This window comes from Gadus morhua, chromosome 16 (assembly GCF_902167405.1).
Source record: "Gadus morhua chromosome 16, gadMor3.0, whole genome shotgun sequence".
Classification (NCBI taxonomy): Eukaryota; Metazoa; Chordata; class Actinopteri; order Gadiformes; family Gadidae; genus Gadus; species Gadus morhua.
The window spans coordinates 32,688,418-32,707,730 of record NC_044063.1 but is presented as its reverse complement, the minus strand read 5'-3'; the positions used below and the strand labels follow the sequence as shown (position 1 = coordinate 32,707,730).

Sequence of the window (19,313 nt, the reverse complement as noted above, 5' to 3'; positions counted from 1 at the left end):
GTATTTAACATGCTAGTTAATTATCATTTGATGTGCATCTGGATATGTTTGAGGAGGTTTGGTGTGACATCACTTTGAATTGGTTTCCAGGGGTTTCCAGGCCTGTGGATGAAAAAGCAGGTAAATAAGAGTTCATCTGATTATGTTGTTCCCTGGTTGGCTGACCAGCAACATAGTAACAATTTACTCTTTCTTCACAGACGAAGAGCCACTTAATAATGGTAATGTATGGGTCTAAGTACAGTTTATTGATCAAAAATAACATTAATGACTGACCAATTAACTGAAGATAATAATGATTGAAGATAATATGTAAAAAAATATTTTACTTGAATTTGTTAGAAAATAATCAAAAGGAATTGTGACAGTATTTAAGTTTCATGTTGACAGTGATGTAATAGTGAATACTGTAGGGAACTAATTGAATCCCTGACCCTAAAATGTGTCTTGATAATTTAAAATAATTTAAACATAAAATCTCATTGGTAATATTTGGAAGCAAGTGACTTTGATTGTTTCTTCCTCGTTTCTGTAAGAACTTTTATTTGCATTTTGAAACTCTCACGTGAAGATAATCTGTCTCAGTGGATGCAAACAGCAAGCCTTATGTTGGTTGCAAAGGAGAGCAGTACAGCCTCACTGTCTGCAGAGAACTCAAGAGCAAGCCACGCACACATGGACTTTTTGTGAGGCATGGGTCTGTGTTTTGGATGTTAGAAACATCCAAATGAAATGTGAGGAATTCTATCGTCTCGATGCATCCCACAATACTGCACATGACATGAAAGAATCCATAGTAGGGAATTGTTTCCTCCAGCTTTTGCTTAGTAGCCTACTGTCATCCATCGCTACTTTTTGGTGGACTGTACGGACTAGGGAGATGTTTTTATTTCGTCAATTGTGTTGCAGTGAGTGGTTGACATGCATCGTTGTTTCAGTGTGTGCTGGGACATTTCTCTGTGCTATTTATTCATTGTTCCGACCAAGATAGTTTTCTTAGCCAAAAGGTTATTCCGCAGCCGATTAATGTAAAGAAACGATACATTTGGACATTTCGTCAAAAAAGGTCAGGTATATGATCTAACTAGTTTCAATGTGAAATTGTGAAAATAGATTACCTATAGCCGATATATACTTCAAACTAAACCCACTTACTAACCAAATTATTTACTCAAATGGTTACCCATTTTTGTGCTGACAGCACATGTGATAAATTTGTCTTCAGGGCTTGTGGCAATAGCCTAGCCCTCAAATTGTGTCACCTGAACCTAGCCAAGTAGTAGTACTGAAAATAATACGTGACATGAACCTCAAATGGTGGAATGGGGAAAGTCCTGTTTGACCCATTCATCCACCACTAGTTCCTCCATTCATGTACATTTTCGCTCTTTATACTGCGTCACCTGACTTCCTAAAGACTTTCTGGCGGAATGCCTTAAATTAAACTACTCCAATTTTCTTTCTGTCAAAATTTGACACATGGTAAAGCAAACCAAAACTGTAGTTTAGTTTCATTCGAAATCGGTTCGATTATTTGTTGAAAGCTCACCATTTTTTCATTCAAGCAGTCAATAATGATGGTGGCATCTCTCCACGATGGTGGTGTGGCATAGGATGTGACGCCACTTAAGATTGTTTGACCCCCTATTGTGTATTCTGACGTCCACATGGAACCCGGCATCACGCGATTTCGTGCTCATGCGCACAAACGTTAATCTATTGAATCGTGTCCCAGAGCAAGACTGTCTTTTCAAGATTACTTTTTTCGTGCTACACAGAACGAAATGTAAACCAATGCATTCTGAATGGGAGCGTTTCTCCGATGTTTTCGTGCTTCACAGAACGAAATGTAAACCAAGGCATTTTGAATGGGAGCATTTTTCAGACGAGAGAGAGAGTGTGCGCAGACAGTACAGTGCACCCTCTATTTAAATATAAGTCAATACTTAAAAAGTTAACTCACAATTAATCGCAAATAATTTTTCTATGATAAATATCCCTTGATTTTTTTGTCCCATAATTCTTCTCATTTTAATTCTCTTATCAACATGGTGAAGTGCATCGGCTTGCCTTGTGCAAATGATTTTTTATTGATAACAACATAGGCATATACTGATCAAAACAGGACGATACAAAAAAAAGAGCCTATAGTGCAATTAAACGACTGCTATGAACAAATGTCATTTGAACATAGCAGTCAGGCTACTGCTTCTTTGTTTTGAGCCAAAGAAAAAAAAAAAAGGTTTTATTTATATATATTTTTTAATAAAATAATTGCGTTAATCGCGCGATAAATTTGTTTACGCCGTTAAATTTGGTTTGCGTTAACGCCGTTAATAACGCGTTTAACTGACAGCTCTAATATATATATATATATATATATATATCTGTGTATTCTCTGTGAAACGCTCCAATCTAAAATGCATGGGTTTACATTTCATACTGTGCTGGACGAATAATGTTGGACAATCGTGCTCTTGGACACAATTCAATAGATACTTTCCGTGAGCGTGAGAACGAAAGGTTTTTGAGGAGGTCCGCTGTAAAAAACAGGGAAATCCGAGTATCCCTAATACACTACATTTACCCTTTGATGAATTTGTTGTTTTGACACATACATAAGTAGAGGGTGCACTGTACTATCTGTGCACACCCCTTCTGTGGCAGAGAAAAGATCCCAATAGAAAGTCAATGATTTGAATTTCGTTCTGTGTAGCACGAAATAAGTCTGACAATCGTGCTCAGGGGCACGATTCAATAGATAACTTTTCATGAGCATGAGAACAAAATGTTTTTGAGGTGGTCTGCTGTAAAAAACAGGGAAATCAGAGTATCCCTAGTATGCTACTTTTACCCTTTGATGCATTTATTGTTTTGACACAAAGTAGGGGGTGCATTGTGCTATCTGCACACACCCTTCTGAAGACTCTCTCTCTCTCTCCCACCCTCTCACTCTGTCTCTCTCTCGTTTTGTTCTGTTGAATGTTGGACAATCGTGTGGCTCCAGCCCTACAGGAATTGACTCAGCAAGTGCCCCATCTTGTTGCACCTCACCCAGCGACTCGCTTGCAAGATTTTGGCCTGAAGTTCTTCCCAGACCTACATCCTAGCCATCCAAAATGCATATCTGAGAATCCGGCCTCTCTTTAATAATGACAAAAAGTTATGAGAGAAATGCACATTCACTTTTTGATATCTCATAAGTGGCGTGGTGCCGGCTCCTTTTGACCCCAGACTTCAAAAACATTGCCACAGGCCAGTTATGTCTACAAACCTTAAGCCACAAATGTACACCTCAATCCCACAAAAAACGGGGACTGGAAACTAACCTCTATCTTATGTACATTTACTCTACTGTTGGAGGTCACGCCCCTTTTCCTGCCTTTTCGAGATAGCTAGAGAATGATGCCAAAATGTATACGCACATGGAGTTCTAGCCCTTAGAGAAATTTTCCCATATAGAATGTTATTTGGACAAAGACTCTCAGAAGTGTTGCCTGCAAGACATAGTGGTTCCGAATGTGGTGGAAAGACAGTTTGGTAACCCTTCCTTTTACAGTCCCCCTTATTATTAGGTATTTACCCGGTGAATATATAAATCATAGTGAATTACTGGGTTATTACCATGGGTAATAAGAAGGTAAATACAGAGGAATAACCCGGTAAATATATATCGTAAATCATAGTGTATTACTGGGTAATTACAACTGGTAATAAGAAGGTAAAAACAGAGGAATTACAGCTGAAGTACTAAGTAAAACCTCCACTATCACCCATCAACTTAACTAAGTACTGTTTAGTTGAAACTGTTTTAGGTTGGTAATAACTCAGATATTATTGTGTACTTCCTAGGATATTAGGCAACCAATTCTTAGAAACACCTATTACTTCAAGTTACAATTGTAGTTATCCAAGGTTTATGTCGGTAACAGCCCAAGTTTAATGATGTACCATCTAGAAATTGGCATAGTACTTTCCAATCAATTACTTTTTCTTACACAGTTATTATTCATAGCTACACCAAATTAGAAAGGGCTTATTTGATTTACTTTAGAAACTATGGAATTACTTACCTGGTAACAACCTCCACAGGAACAGTTTTCCTCTAGTGTCATGGTACATCTTAAATACTGGGTACGAAGCTGTTTGTTTCCATGGTGTTACCACGTTATTACCATATCATTTGTAATAGATACATTGCATTGTCCATGCAGTAAACTGGAACTTGTACCTTGTAAGTTCTGCAACGTTACTAAGTAAAACATTACAATTTACCCAGTAAATAACCTGAAACTGTACTGTAAAAGGAAGCCTCGTTTGTTTCCATGGTATTACGAGGTTCTTACCATATCATTTGTAATAGATTATTCCCTTTTCCATGCAATCAACACAAACTTGTATCATGTATGTTCTGCAACGTTACTAAGTAAAACATGACAATTTACCCAGTAAGTAAGCTAAAACTATACTGTAAAAGGAAGCCTTGTTAGTTTCCATGGTATTACCAGGTTCTTACCATAGAACTTTTAATAGATATATTCCATTGTCCATGCAGTAAACTGGAACTTGTACCATGTACGTTCTGCAACGTTACTCAGTAAAACATGACAATTTACCCAGTAAGGAAGCTGCAACTGCACTGTAAAAGGAATCCTCGTTTGTTTCCATGGTATCACCAGGCTCTTAACATGTTGTAGGTTATTCCCTTCTCCATGCAATCAACACAAACTTGTACTATATATGTTCTGCAACTTTACTAAGTGAAACATGAAAATTTACCCTCTAAGTAAGCTGAAACAGTATTGTAAAAGGAAGCCTTGTTTGTTTCCATGGTATTACCAGGCTCTTACCATATAAGTTGTAACTGGTTATTCCCTTTACCATGCAATCAACACAAACTTGTACCATGTATGTTCTGCAACGTTACTAAGTAAAACATGACAATTTACCCAGTAAGTAAGCTGAAACAGTACTGTAAAAGGAAGCCTTGTTTGTTTCCATGGTATTACCAGGCTCTTACCATATAAGTTGTAACTGGTTATTCCCTTTTCCATGCAATCAACACAAACTTGTACCATATATGTTTTGCAACGTCGTTCACCAGTAGATAAGCACTTCAATTTTAGTTATAAAACCCCAAACCCCTGCTGATGAAAGGCATATTAAAATTAAACAAAATCAAAGGCTTATCTTTCAAACAATGCATAGCTCACAAACAGGCACTGAACACGAAAAAATCGGACAAAAAAAAAGAGACATAATTTAAATGTGTCTCTAATTTAAACACATCAACTTAATTTAAATGTTACTGATGGTGTTTTGTCATAAAACACATGACAGAGTTATGGCAATTGACCAAAATGCAGGCTGCCTCAACCTCTACATTATGAATAAGTGGCGAATGCCATGCACGCAGCAATCCGCCTATGGGAGCATTTTTGTGGTAATTCGCAAACCAATGAGTCCACTCGATGAATGAGAGATGGCTTTTTAGTGTCCTCTGAGCGGTTTCCCCGCAGTCTCCACACCTGGGATTTTAGGCTGACCAAGCCCTGACCAGTTACCTCCAAATCTCCCCTTCCATACTGTAATAAAGTATCAGAAGACAAAAAAAAAACATTAGGACTGTCAATTAATGAAAACTTCTAGAACATGTAAAACTCAAAGATTATTTTATTTGCCAGTTCAGAAAGAATGCTGGTCCTCTGGCCATTGTGTTTGGTCATATTAAAAATAAAAAAAAGGCATAGCCATAAATAGTTAATAGGACGGGAGGAGACAGGCTGTTACCTCCAGTTAGCGCTTTAGCATCGAGCTAGCGAAGCTTCTGTCATTCAAACAACTCGGACATGTTGTTTAAAACCTATAACACCCAACTTATTAAAATATCCGGATTTAATCGGGCTCTGTCCTATAAATACAGTTAATAGGACGGGAAGGGACAGGCTCTGTTAGCCCCGGTTAGCACAATGCTAAAGAGCAGCTCTACAGGAGCATGCTGCCTCAGCAGGTACAAGTTAACATCCGGTTTGATATTCGCCAGATATTCGCAGGGCTCTCAAGTCTCACGCATTCGGCGTGAGACACACGCAATTCAACCCATGCACACGCTCACATGCCACACTTCGTATTTCTCACACAGAGAAATTACCAGGATAGCGCCCATCAATTTGTGCCGCAATTTAACAGTGGAACAGGTAAGAATCAAATGGGTTTCCCCAGGGGCGCAGCTGCCTACTTTCTGGGGGGTATGCAGACACATAGCAGGCGCCCCCCCCCCCCCCCCCCCCCCCCCTTTGATCTGGGCACAAATTTGACCTAAAACACACTCTGATATCGAATCAAAAAATTCAGACAGATATCCAGTGTTTTTTTATAGGCAGCCTTTCTAAGATGCTGTGCCAGCAGTGGCGCAAAAAGTGGTTATGCACTATATGCGGCGCATAGGGGCGCCGCACCAGAGGGGGCGCCAAAGCGATGGAATATCGCGATGATCAATAACAGAGGGACGTCACTGATAAAGCGCCCCCCCGATCCTTCGCCTCCCTCCCCCCCTCCTCCTGTGGGGAAGAAAAAGATAGGAACTTGTTTGTGGTTATTTTGTTTTACTTCAATCTCTATGCAAGTCTTTGTTTTATGTCAATATAACCAGTAAAAACGGAGTTATAAAGTTGATACTTTATAACTCCGTTAATAATCCAAAAGTTAATAAATTAATAATCCAAAAAAATAAATAAAGATTATTATCGTATCTGAATCGAGACTGAATCGTTCTACACAGTATTGCGATGCATCAAAGAATCGATTATTTTTCCCACCCCTATTGGTTACTGTACTCCAACAGTTCTAACAGAGGGGTTTTGCATGTAAGCTTTTTGGTGAAGCTAGAGTTGCTGACACGCGCCTCGTGGTGGGTTATAATAACTGGCAGTGTCTTTCAAAGATACTGAAGCACCATGAAACAAGTGGTTACCACATAAATGCTTATCTGATGTGGAAAGAATTGGCATCCCGCTTATGCCTAGGTAAAATAGCGAATTGCAGAGAGCCTGTTGACTCGAGTACTCTTCCTTGCAGAAAGAAACCTGCCACTGAGGGGGACAAAATGCACAGTTAGGACATCCTAGAAATGGACATTTTCTGGGTATCCTTGATCTCTTATATCACGGTATGATGTTACACTGGAAGAGCATCTTCGAAAGGCTGCCTCTAAAAAAACACCGGATATCTGTCCTGGTGCACTCAAAATGATTTTTTTTGGGGGGGGGGGGCGGCCTGCTATGTGTCTGCATACCCCCCAGAAAGTAGGCAGCTGCGCCCCTGTGTGCCAGTGTAACATCATACCGTGCTATAAGAGATCAAGGATACCCAGAAAATTACCATTTCTAGGATTTCCTAACCCTAGTTTCATGGTGCTTCAGTATCTTTGAAAGACACTGCCAGTTATTATAACCCACCACAAGGCGCGTGTCAGCAACTCTAGCTTCACCAAAAAGCTTGCATGCAAAACAATAGACTCTGTTAGAACTGTTGGAGTACAGTAACCAATAGGGGTGGGAAAAATAATCGATTCTTTGATGCATCACAATACTGTGTAGAACGATTCAGTCTCGATTCAGATACGATAATAATCTTTTAATTTTTTGGATTATTAATTGATTAATTTTTGGATTAGGCCTATTAACGGAGTTATAAAGTATCAACTTTATAACTCCGTTTTAACTGGTCCTATTGACATAAAACAAAGACTTGCATAGAGATTGAAGTAAAACAAAATAACCACAAACAAGTTCCTTTATTTTTTTCTTCTTATGATCCGTTATATTGTAGGCTCCATTCTGATCAGTACACAGTTGCAAGGCAACAGTAACCTGTTGTTTTACTAGTAGTAGATTTAGCTAACCTGAATATTTACAAGCCTCCTCTAGATACAATGACATAAAAACGACTGTCTTTCAACCACTTTGAAAAGCTTTCTTTCATCCCTGCGCCCCCTTTCTCCTTCCCAATCTTTCTTTTTCTATGTTGTGACCCTGAGGGCTTTCTTCTCTGCCTCTCCATATTGAGGTAGCCTACGTGTCATGAGATGACAATACGGTTCAAATGAAGACACTCTGGCGCTCGCCTCCAGGGCGTGGTCGAGGGGGCGCCCACTGGAGTGCCGTGTGGGGAGGAGGGGGGGAGGGAGGCGAAGGAGCGGGAGGGCGCCTTATCAGTGACGTTCCTCTGTTATTGATCATCGCGATATTCCATCGCTTTGGCGCCCCCTCTGGTGCGGCGCCCCTATGCGCCGCATATAGTGCATAACCACTTTTTGCGCCACTGGGTTTCCCGTACGTAGGGTAACCAGACGTCCTCTTTTGCCAGGACATACCCTCTTTTTGAGACACTTAAAAAAAAATGTGTGGCGGAATTTCAAAATCGTCCGGGATTTTATTAAAGCCATATAGGCCTACATGTTCACATTGAATTTGCGTTGCGTTTCTCTGGGTCGTTCACAAACTAGTTAGGCTACGCCCTCCCCTAGAATACTCAAAGGCAGCATCAGTTCTGTTCGCTTTGCATTGGTGGAAGTGATAGGGGGAGTGGTTATGTAGAGCCTTCAGATTGGACGGTTTGACTTACTTAGTTACGTCATGTTTTGCAGCCTATTTTTTTTTTTACCATTATTGTATTATAGGGACAAACATTAACAAATTGCTCCTACAGGGGATTGATACAGTTCTATCTATTGAACATAAAGAAACACTTGGTCATACTTTACACACGTTACCACAGCATTGGCCTACTGAATGCCACAGATATATTTTAAGCATTAGACTGAATGCCACATATATATATAATTAGGTTTTTGCACGTTTGCAACGTTTAAAAGTTCAGGGAAAAGTATAGCCTATGCCTCTACTGGTGTTGCTCAGACCAATAGCTTTTTGAGGCAGTGTTGTTTCTGAATATTAGTGTTAAGGGCCATTAATGATTACTTTCATACATTAGTCACCATGTCTGCGGACACATTTGTATGCAGTCACATGTAAATATACCCCCCGCTGACAAAATCTCACTCTGAACTCAGTTCAAAACTTGAGAGCCCTGTATTCGGTTTTGGTTTACCACGCAATCGGATTCATCAACACAATTGCACTACATTACGGGTGTAGTGTTGAGGACAGTTTAGGACATCGTATCGCAAAATCACAAAGACATGTTGTTGCTATCGATGTCTTTGCAACAACGTCATCTACGTTCTGGCTGCTACCTGTTTAAGGGACCGTCTACAAATTATACTCACAAACTGGTGGCAGAGACGTAACCATGGAATTGTTTCAGGAAATAAATCACACAGATATATTGCATTATAGTTAATCAGAATGCAGTTAATAGTTTAATATTCAGCAAAAATCTACTAAACTATATTTGAAACTATTAATTGCATCCTGTTAATCCTGTCCTCTATGGTAACGTCTCTGCCACCAGACTGTGAGTGTCATTTGGAGACGGTCCCTAAAACAGGTAGCAGCCAGAACGTAGATGACGTTGTTGCACAGACATCGATAGCGACAACATGTCTTTAGGATTTTTCTAAACTGTCCTCAACATACTACACCCGTAATGAAGTGCAATTGTGTTGATGAATCCGATTGCTTGGTAAACCGAAACCGAATATCTGGCAAATATCAAACTTGATGCTAACTTGTACCTGCTGAGGCAGCATGCTCCCCGGGGCTAACAGACCACGTCCCTTCCTATTAATTGTATTTATAGGACAGAGCCTTATTAAATCTGGATATTTTAATAAGTTGGGTGTTATAGGTTTTAAGCATCATGTCCGAGTTGTTTGAATGACAGCAGCTCCGCTAGCTCGGTGCTAAAACGCTAACCGGAGCTAACAGCCTCTCCCCTCCCGTCCTTTTAACTGTATTTATGGCTATGTCTTTTTTTTCTTTTTAATATGACCAAACAAAATGGCCAGAGGACCAGCATCCTTTTTTAACTGGCAAACAAAATAATCTTTGAGTTTTACATGTAGAAATTTTCATTAATTGACAGTGCTAATGTTTATTTTCTTGTCTTCTGACACTTTATTACAGTATGGAAGGGGAGATTTGGGGGTACCTGGTCAGGGCTTGGTCAGCCTTCAAATCCCAGGTGTGGAGACTGCGGGGAGGCCACACAGAGAGGACACTAAAAAGCATTCATCGAGAGGACTCATTGGTTTGCGAATGACCACAACAATGCTCCCATAGGCAGATTGCTGCATGGCATTCGCAACTTAGTCAAATTGTAGAGGTTGAAGCAGCCTGCATTTTGGTCACTTGCCATAACATTGTCATGTGTTTTATCGATCAGTAACATTTAAATTGAGTTGATGTGGACGGCTCTTTTTTTTTTTGTCCGATTTTTTCAGTGTTCAGTGCCTGTTTGTGAGATATGCATTGTTTAAAAGATAAGACTTTGATTTGTTTAATTTGAATATGCCTTTCATCAACAGTGGTTTGGGGTTTTATAACTAAAATTAAAGTGCTTAACTATTGGTGAACGACGTTGCAGAACATATATGGTACAAGTTTGTGTTGATTGCTCGGAAAAGGGAATAACCAGTTAAAACTTATATGGTAAGAGCCTGGTAATACCATGGAAACAAACAAGGCTTCCTTTTACAGTACTGTATCAGCTTACTTAGTGGGTAAATTGTCATGTTTTACTTAGTAAAGTTACAGAACATCTATAGTACAAGTTTGTGTTGATTGCATGGAAAATGGAATAACCTTCAACATATATGTAAGAGCCTGTTAATTCCATGGAAACAAATGAGGCTTCCTTTTACAGTACAGTTTCAGCTTACCTACTGGGTATATTGTCATGTTTTTCTTTGTAACTTTGCAGAACATACATGGTACAAGTTTGTGTTGATAGCATGGAAAAGGGAATCATCTATTACACATTATATGGTAAGAACCTGGTAATACCATGGAAACAAACAAGCCTTCCTTTTACAATATAATTTCAGCTTGCTCACTGGGTAAATTGTCATGTTTTACTTAGTAACGTTGCAGAACATACATGGTACAAGTTTGTGTTGATCGCATGGTAAAGGGAATCATCTATTACAAATTATATGGTAAGAACCTGGTAATACCATGGAAACAAACAAGCCTTCCTTTTACAGTATAATTTCAGCTTACTTACTGGGTAAATTGTCATGTTTTACCTAGTAGCGTTGCAGAACGTACATGGTAGAAGTTCCAGTTTACTGCATGGACAATGGAATGTATCTATTACAAATTATATGGTAATAATGTGGTAACACCATGGAAACAAACGGCCTCGTACCCAGTATTTAAGAAGATGTACCATGACAGTAGAGGAAAACTGTTACTGTTACTTACCTTGAGGTTGTTACCAGGTAAGTAATTCCATAGTTTCTAAGGTAAATCAAATAAACCCTTTCTAAATGGGTGTAGCTATGAATAATAACTAAGAAAAAGTAATTTATTGGAAAGTACTATGCTAATTTCTAGATAGTACATAATTAAACGTGGGCTGTTACCAACATGAACCTTGGATAAGTACAATTGTAATTTGAATTAATAGGGGTTTCTAAGAATTGGTTGCCTAATTTCCTAGGAAGAACACAATAATATCTGAGTTAGTACCAGGGCTTGAAAATGAAATTATTTTTCAATCGTTCCGCTCCGAACGGAACCGGTATATTTAACGTTTTCGTTCTTGCGTTCCGCCACCAACATATCGTTCCTGAACCGGTTCGGAACGTAAAATAACGTCGTTCTTAACGTTACGGCAGTGTTATTGGGCCTAGTCTATTTTTGTGGTCGATAAAAGGGTGACCAGATGTGTCGCTTTGTGCGGGACAGTCCCCCATTTCCATTACTTTCTACACGTTCTATTACAAATTGAGACGTTGTCCCGCATTGTTATTAGGGCTAGCCTGAATTATTCAAATATTCAAATACTCGTTGGGAAAATTAGTATTCAAAGCTTAAATCAGTATTCGGAGCTTCGTTGTTTCACGTACGTGACGATACCAGAGCGAGGGAGGCAAACTATAAGCGACACCAAGCAGAGAAGCGAGAGGTGGAGGAAGAATAGATATCTTGTTTCCCTTTACTTTATAACAACATTAGCGGAATCTCGGGAGGAAAAGAAATGCTTAGTGAAATGCTAACCTTAGCTTAGTTGTTTGTTTACGTTCGCTGTACAGCGCTGTGCCAATCAACTGTGACTGGCTTGCTGCAGAGTGTGAGCGTCTTGCGAATACCCGGTCAATATAATGGATATAATATGGACACATAAGACAATCAATATTCGGTATTTGTTATGGATTTATTGTACAAATCCCCTGAAAAGATTCACGTTCCAGGATGAATTGAAAAGCTCCCGTAAGGGCTGAGACGGCAGAGGACAGCTGATTTGGTACGGAACAACAGCTGTTCGCTTCCACAGGGAAAAACTAAGTAACTCCAACTTAGGCCTACTAATTAACGTTCAAAAGCTATTAAATCTTCAACAAAATATGCAGATACTGTCAAAATCGGTTCCAGGTATTAGGCCTATATAGGGATTATTAATGTTGTTTTTGATGGTGTGTTTTTCTGGAATGAGTATTCGAATATTCGCTCGGAAAAAACCAACGAGTTCGAAGCCTGAAAAATGGCATTCGGGCAGCCCTAATTGTTATTGACAGTCAGACTCGTTTTTTAAAATAAGTGTTTTATAATCTGGCATTTATCAAATAGCTGTGTGTAGACAGCAGTGAGGGCTGTCATCAGGGAGCGGGCGGGCTGTTTGATCATGTCAATGAAACTTGGACGCGGACGCAGGTTAAGGGCACTCCCACCAACAAGAAACAATGCAAAGGCGATATAGTGGACTCAATTAATTTAGCTCACGTTACCTTTGTCGAAGATAGAGCTCAGTGCAACTGTTGCTTCCAAATCGCCTCTCGTCAGGGTGGTGGTGGGAATTTGTGACAACTGAGCTTAGCGGACGGCGAAGTGAACGCGGCAACCGGAAATATATATATTTTTTCATGAAATAGGCTATGCTTTTGTGACATTTTATAGTCTATATAGAGAACGAAAAAAAACGTTATTAACCGGTTTTAGGGATTTCAGAATAACGTTTCTGTTCCGGAACAGTTGAAGACCATCTGGTTTTCGTTTCCACTTCTGTTCCTCGTAAAATACCGTTCGTTTTCGGTTTTCGTTTTCATTCCTTGAACCGGTTCGGAGCCCTGGTTAGTACCAACCTAAAACAGTTACAACTACACGGTTCTCAGTTGAGTTGATGGGTAATAGTGGAGGTTTTACTTAGTACTTCAGCTGTAATTCCTCTGTATTTACCTTATTACCAGTGGTAATTACTCAATTACCGTTTTAACAAGATCTGTAGCCTATCTGACCGTTGAAAATCCACTTCCACCAATGTGTAAGTGTGGTTCAGGTATACCAGACAATATAAAAAAAATCATAATATAAAAACGATGTAAAAAATAAGGTTATGGGCCGAATTCAGTTCAAATTCAGCCTCTGCTGGCCCGCAACTAGATCGTCTCATTTCCTCGTTACACGCTTCAATTTAATTATGTTTAAATTATTATGACCATGGAGCCTTTATTTTCTTGCCGTTATCAATACATCCTTTCTCGTTATATCGATATAAATTCTGGAAACACAGTGGAAAAGCGAGAGAGGGAGCCATAGAGAGGGACACTGATACACTGCGGAGCCAAGTCTTCGTATATAATGAACAGTGTTAGGAACGTTACTTTAAAGGCACCCAGTGCAACTTTATGTAAACATTCAATGAAAAATAAACATTCAATTTCTAGTCTTTTTTACACGTAGTAAGTTTCAATAACTCCATACCATTACATCTCGACATTCAAGGAGCAAAGATGAGACGTCGCTGTGTGGTGAGAACTGATAGAAAATCGTAAACAACAACAATCGCCGGTGGTGAGAAGCCATTTTTCCATTGACTGGAAGCCTGCTTTATTTATTGTAGGTTACAAAAAATAAAGAAAATGGCGGCATTGTTGTTGTTATCGATTTTATATCAGTTCTCACCACACAACGACGTCTCATCTTTGCTGCTTGAATGTCGGTATGTAATGGTATGGAGTTATTGAAACTTACTACGTGTAAAAAAGACTAGAAATTGAATGTTTATTTTTAAGCCTCGAAAGTTGAACTGGGTGCCTTTAAAACAGTAATTAGTTATAGTTACTCACTACTTGTTCCAAAAAGTAACTGAGTTAGTAACTGAATTACACTATGATAAAAGTAACTAGTTACCAGGGAAAGTAACTATTTTAAAGAAAGTTGCTATATGTCAAAGAATTTGGATTTTTCTGAGCAGTTTTCACTTGCCCTTAATGTGTTAAATGGTTGAACTGCCCATTCAAGGCCCTGATATGCTTCCAACTGAGGCCCCGTCCACACTAACCGGGTAAATCTACAAACGCATAAATATTTATCCGTTTAGCCCTTCCGTCCACACTAAAACGTAGAATTCCGAAACTGAAAACGATGCTTTTCGAAAAAAATCGCTGAGGTGGATAAATGTGAAAAAGCTGGGTTTGCATTGTAGTGTGGACAGGGTAGATGGAGGCTTTAGGAAACGATGACGTTCGGTTGCCACGACACTGCCACGACACTGCCACAAGCTTGCGCTCGAGACCGAGACGCTCATAAAAAGAATGGCAGGGGAAGGGCAAACGATGATCTCTCTGTACAATGTACTAACTTATCTCCAGAAACAACTCGACATATTGGCTCAAACATATTCGTTGCTCAAACGCCGGAGGTAAAAAACCCGAAAGACGACAGTTCAAACCGTACTTGGAGCGGCGTTTCTGGACAAGACCGGGTCGAAAATGATTAACCAGCTGATCAACAGTAAATATCAGCTGATCGCACGCCTGTAATCTAAACAGAGGCGTGGCAGAGTTACGTAACAATGACAACAACTGTTTATCAAAATAATTTCAGTGTGGAACGTGGATGCAAAACATTTCGAAAACGATATGAAAACGATAGTGTGGACGGAGATCATTTTCATTGCGGATGTGCGTTTTTACTGCTACCTGGGTTAGTGTGGATGGGGCCTGAATATAAATGTGCTTGGTTGCAAAGGCTGTGGAACATCTGCTGAATACTACAGAAAATGCCAACTTTTCCTTTTATTGCTCCGGGCTCGCCATTTCTGCTGCTTCATCGAATCTGTTTGCTGTGTGCGTTTGCGTGGCGCGCGTGTCCTGGCTTTTGTGTAAAAACACTGGCTTCGATTGGCTACCATGAAACCAAGACCACAACCATCATCCCTGTTCCAAAGAAGAGCCCACCAAGCTGCCTGAATGACTACAGACCAGTAGTACTCACTCCAATCATTATGAAGTGCTTTGAGAGAGTGGTGCTGACCCACATTCAGAGCAGAATACCAGACACCCTGGACCCCCTGCAATATGCCTACCGGCCCAACAGGTCCACCTCTGATGCTGTCGCTGCTGTTCTCCACTATTTCCTCTCCCATCTGGAAAATAAAGACTCCTACATCAGGACGCTCTTTGTGGATTACAGCTCCGCCTTCAATACAGTCATCCCCCACAAACTCACAGACAAACTGTCTATACTAGGTCTGCACCCCACCATCTGTGACTGGCTCCAGGACTTTCTGACTGGCAGGCCCCAATCTGTCAGTATTGGAAATAGGACTTCAGCCAGCATCATCACAAACATTGGCACGCCACAGGGCTGCGTGTTCAGCCCCATCCTCTACACCCTGTTCACACATGACTGTGTCGCCTCCCACATAGACAACACCATCCTGAAGTTTGCGGAAGACACCGCAGTGATAGGACTGATCACGGGCGGGGACGAAGCGGCCTACAGGAGGGAGGTGGCCAGTCTGGTGTCATGGTGTGAGGACAATAACCTCACCCTCAACAAGGACAAGACCAAAGAGATGATAGTGGATTTGAGGAAGAAAAGGAGTCCTCATCGGCCACTGTTCATCGGGGAGCTTGAAGTAGAGAGGGTGAGCAGCTTCAAGTACCTCGGCGTCCACATCAGCGACGACCTCACTTGGACACTCAACACCACACAGCTGGTTAAGAAATCCCAACAGCGGCTGTACTTCCTGAGGAGGCTGAGGAAGTTTGGCATGTCGCCTGAGATCCTCAGAAACTTCTACAGCTGCATTGTTGAGAGCATCTTGACCGGCTGTATCACCGCCTGGTATGGCAGCACTTCCGCTTTGGACCGCAGACGACTGCAGAGAGTGGTAAAGACTGCAGAGAGGATCATCAGAACCCCACTGCCCTCTCTGCAGAGCATCTACCACTGCAGAGTCCACAGGAGAGCTGCCACCATACTCAAGGACCCCACCCACCCCCAGCATGGACTGTTTACACTTCTACCCTCAGGACGGAGGTATAGAAGTATGAAGTCCAAAACTTCAAGACTAAATAACTCTTTCTTCCCCACTGCCCTCAGACTCCTTAACAACAGATAGGAGTCTGTTGTTAAGGAGTATTCTACCTCAGGACTGCCGCAGCTGTTTACATTTTGCTCTCGCACTTTGGCTTTCTTGGATTTGCACCATTCCGTTATATTTATTTATTTATTTATTTATTTATTTATTTATTTATTTATTTATTTATTTAAACTTAAATGTATTATTGCTTTTATCTATCTAACTTGTAAAAACATCTTGGCATTCATTCTGTGGAAACAAAGGAAGAATTTCATTGTACAACTGAGAACATCTCTTTTGTGCATATGACAATAAACACTTTGAATTGAATTGAATTGAATGAAACATGACTCTGCCTTAGCCAATCATAATCACTTATCTCGTTGTCAACCCACCCGGTCTCCTCACTAGCAGTTTGTGTTTGGAGCCAGGGGTGCTTTTGGATTACTCAGTTCATTCAATCAATTCATAGTAACGCACTGCATTTATCGTACAGTAACGGTAACGGCATTGTAACGACGGAAATAGTAATTAGTTAGATTAGTCCGTTACTGAAAAAATAACGCTGTTCTTTTAAACGGCGTTATATATATATATACCTGTGTATATTCTGCGTGCATATTCTGAGAAACACTCCAATCCAAAATACATGGGTTTACATTTCGCTCTGTGCAGTACGAATAATGTCGGACAATCGTGCTCTCGGACACGATTCAATAGATTACTTTCCGTGGGCGTGAGAACGAAAGGTTTTTGAGGAGGTCTACTTTAAAAAATGGGGAAATCAGAGTATCCCTAATACACTACATTTACCCTTTAATGTCTTTGTTGTTTGATACATACATTAGTAGAGGGTGGACTGTACTATCTCCGCACACACCTTCTGTGGTCAAAGTAAATATCCCAATAGAAAGGCTGGTTTGAATTTCATTCTGTGTAGAACGAAATAAGTCTGACAATCGTGCTCTGGGGCACGATTCAATAGATTACTTTTCGTGAGCATGAGAACGAAATGTTTTCGATGTGGTCTGCTGTAAAAAAAAACGGGGAAATCAGAGTATCCCTAGTACACTACATTTACCCTTTGATGCATATATTGTTTTGACACAAACATAAGTAGAGGGCGCATTGTACTATCTGCGCCCACCCCTTCTGAAGCCTCTCTCTCTCTCTCCCTCCCTCTCTCTCTTTCTCTCTCACTCTCGTTTCGTTCTGTTGAGCACGATAATTGTCTGAGAATCGCGCGTTCTGTGGAGGACGTTCGTATCAATTTTTGAGGAGGTCTGCATAAAAAATCGGAATATTGACTTATAATTAACTAGAGGGTGCACTGTACTGTCTGTGCACTCTCTCTCTCGTCTGAAAAACACTCTGATTCAAATTGCATTGGTTTACATTTCTTTCTGTGTAGCACGAAAACATCAGATATTTTTAATCATTTATTTTCAGTTTTATGAGAAGGTCTGCTGCAAAAATGGAAATATTGACATACATATACTGTAGCTAGAGGGTGCACTGTACTATCTGAGCACACCCCTTCTGAAGCCTGCCTCTCTCTCTCTCTCTCTCTCTCTCTCTCTCTCTCTCTCTCTCTCTCTTTATCTCTCTCTCGCGTTTCGTTCTGTGGAGCACGTCCGTTTGAGTTTTTGAGGAGGTCTGCTTAAAAAATCGGAAATATTGACATATATATAACTAGAGGGTGCACTGTACTGTCTGCGCACACACTCTCTCTCTCTCGTCTGAAAAACGCTCCCATTCAAAATCCATGGGTTTACATTTCGTTCTGTGTAGCACGAAAACATCGGAGAAACACTCCCATTCAGAATGCATTGGTTTACATTCCGTTCTGTGTAGCACAAAAAGTCGGACAATCGTGCTTTGGGACACAATTCAATAGATTAACGTTTCTGAGCATGAGCACGAAATTGTATGATACCGGGTTGCATAGTATGATAGTATCTTGGTCTACTCACCAATAAACCATATCAAATACTACAGCCTACGGACCAATAACATCCAAATCGAGGGTGTCGAGAGTCCACCTCGACACTGCATAGCCACCCACCCCCTTCTGGCCACCATTGTACACTGTATTGTGTTGCATTGTATTGCATTGTATTATAGTACTTAGTACAGTATAAACTGTGTAGCAACTGCAGTAGCTGATATCATTGCTGAAACACGGGGAATTGGTTAGCCTAGCAATTGTTGTACTTGCACTTGGTTCTGTGAACATCCTTTCTGTACCGACAGCGATATATTGATGCACTTCTTATGATAAATATACTTATTGTAAGTCGCTTTGAATAAAAGCGTCTGCTAAATTCCCTAAATGTAAATGTAAATAACATGTAAAGTTGCTTTCCTTATAGCCTACATACGCGATTGATAAGCTTCTATTTAAGCACATTCTTGACTGATATACTGTTATTTCACTTTCTATTGACAAATGTAGGCTACTTATTATTTGTCGCTTTGGCTAAAAGCATTGACTGAATGGTTAAAACATAAATTTAGTGCATTAGGTATACATAGGTCGATACAGGTTACAATGAACACAACCGTACTAGACAAAAGTCCAATAAAACACATAATCGGTACCTATACAGATACAACAGAAATTTAGCCAAGCTCACACATTATACCCAATACTGAAATTCATCATCTTATTCAAAGTGCCAATTGCAGCATTTATAAAACAATCCTTTGCTATTTTGTAGCATATTCCACCCTTACATCAAGTTGTAAACCATATGTATTTGGAATTAGGGAACAGTATCATACGAACAGTAAAGGTAGATCCTCTTCAGGTCTTTTGT

At 40.2% G+C, this 19,313-nt stretch overlaps 1 protein-coding gene across 7 annotated transcripts in view; it reads left to right on the top strand.

The window, feature by feature from the left end:
* The window catches only part of mpp4a (MAGUK p55 scaffold protein 4a), a 66,053-nt gene that overhangs the window by 38,539 nt on the left and 8,201 nt on the right, over positions 1–19,313 (top strand). For all 7 annotated transcript variants that reach the window (XM_030381942.1, XM_030381947.1, XM_030381943.1 and 4 more), the window contains 2 exons: positions 91–120; positions 201–221. In XM_030381942.1, coding sequence (XP_030237802.1) covers positions 91–120; positions 201–221 — 51 coding nt within the window. The remainder of the gene's footprint in view (positions 1–90; positions 121–200; positions 222–19,313) is intronic.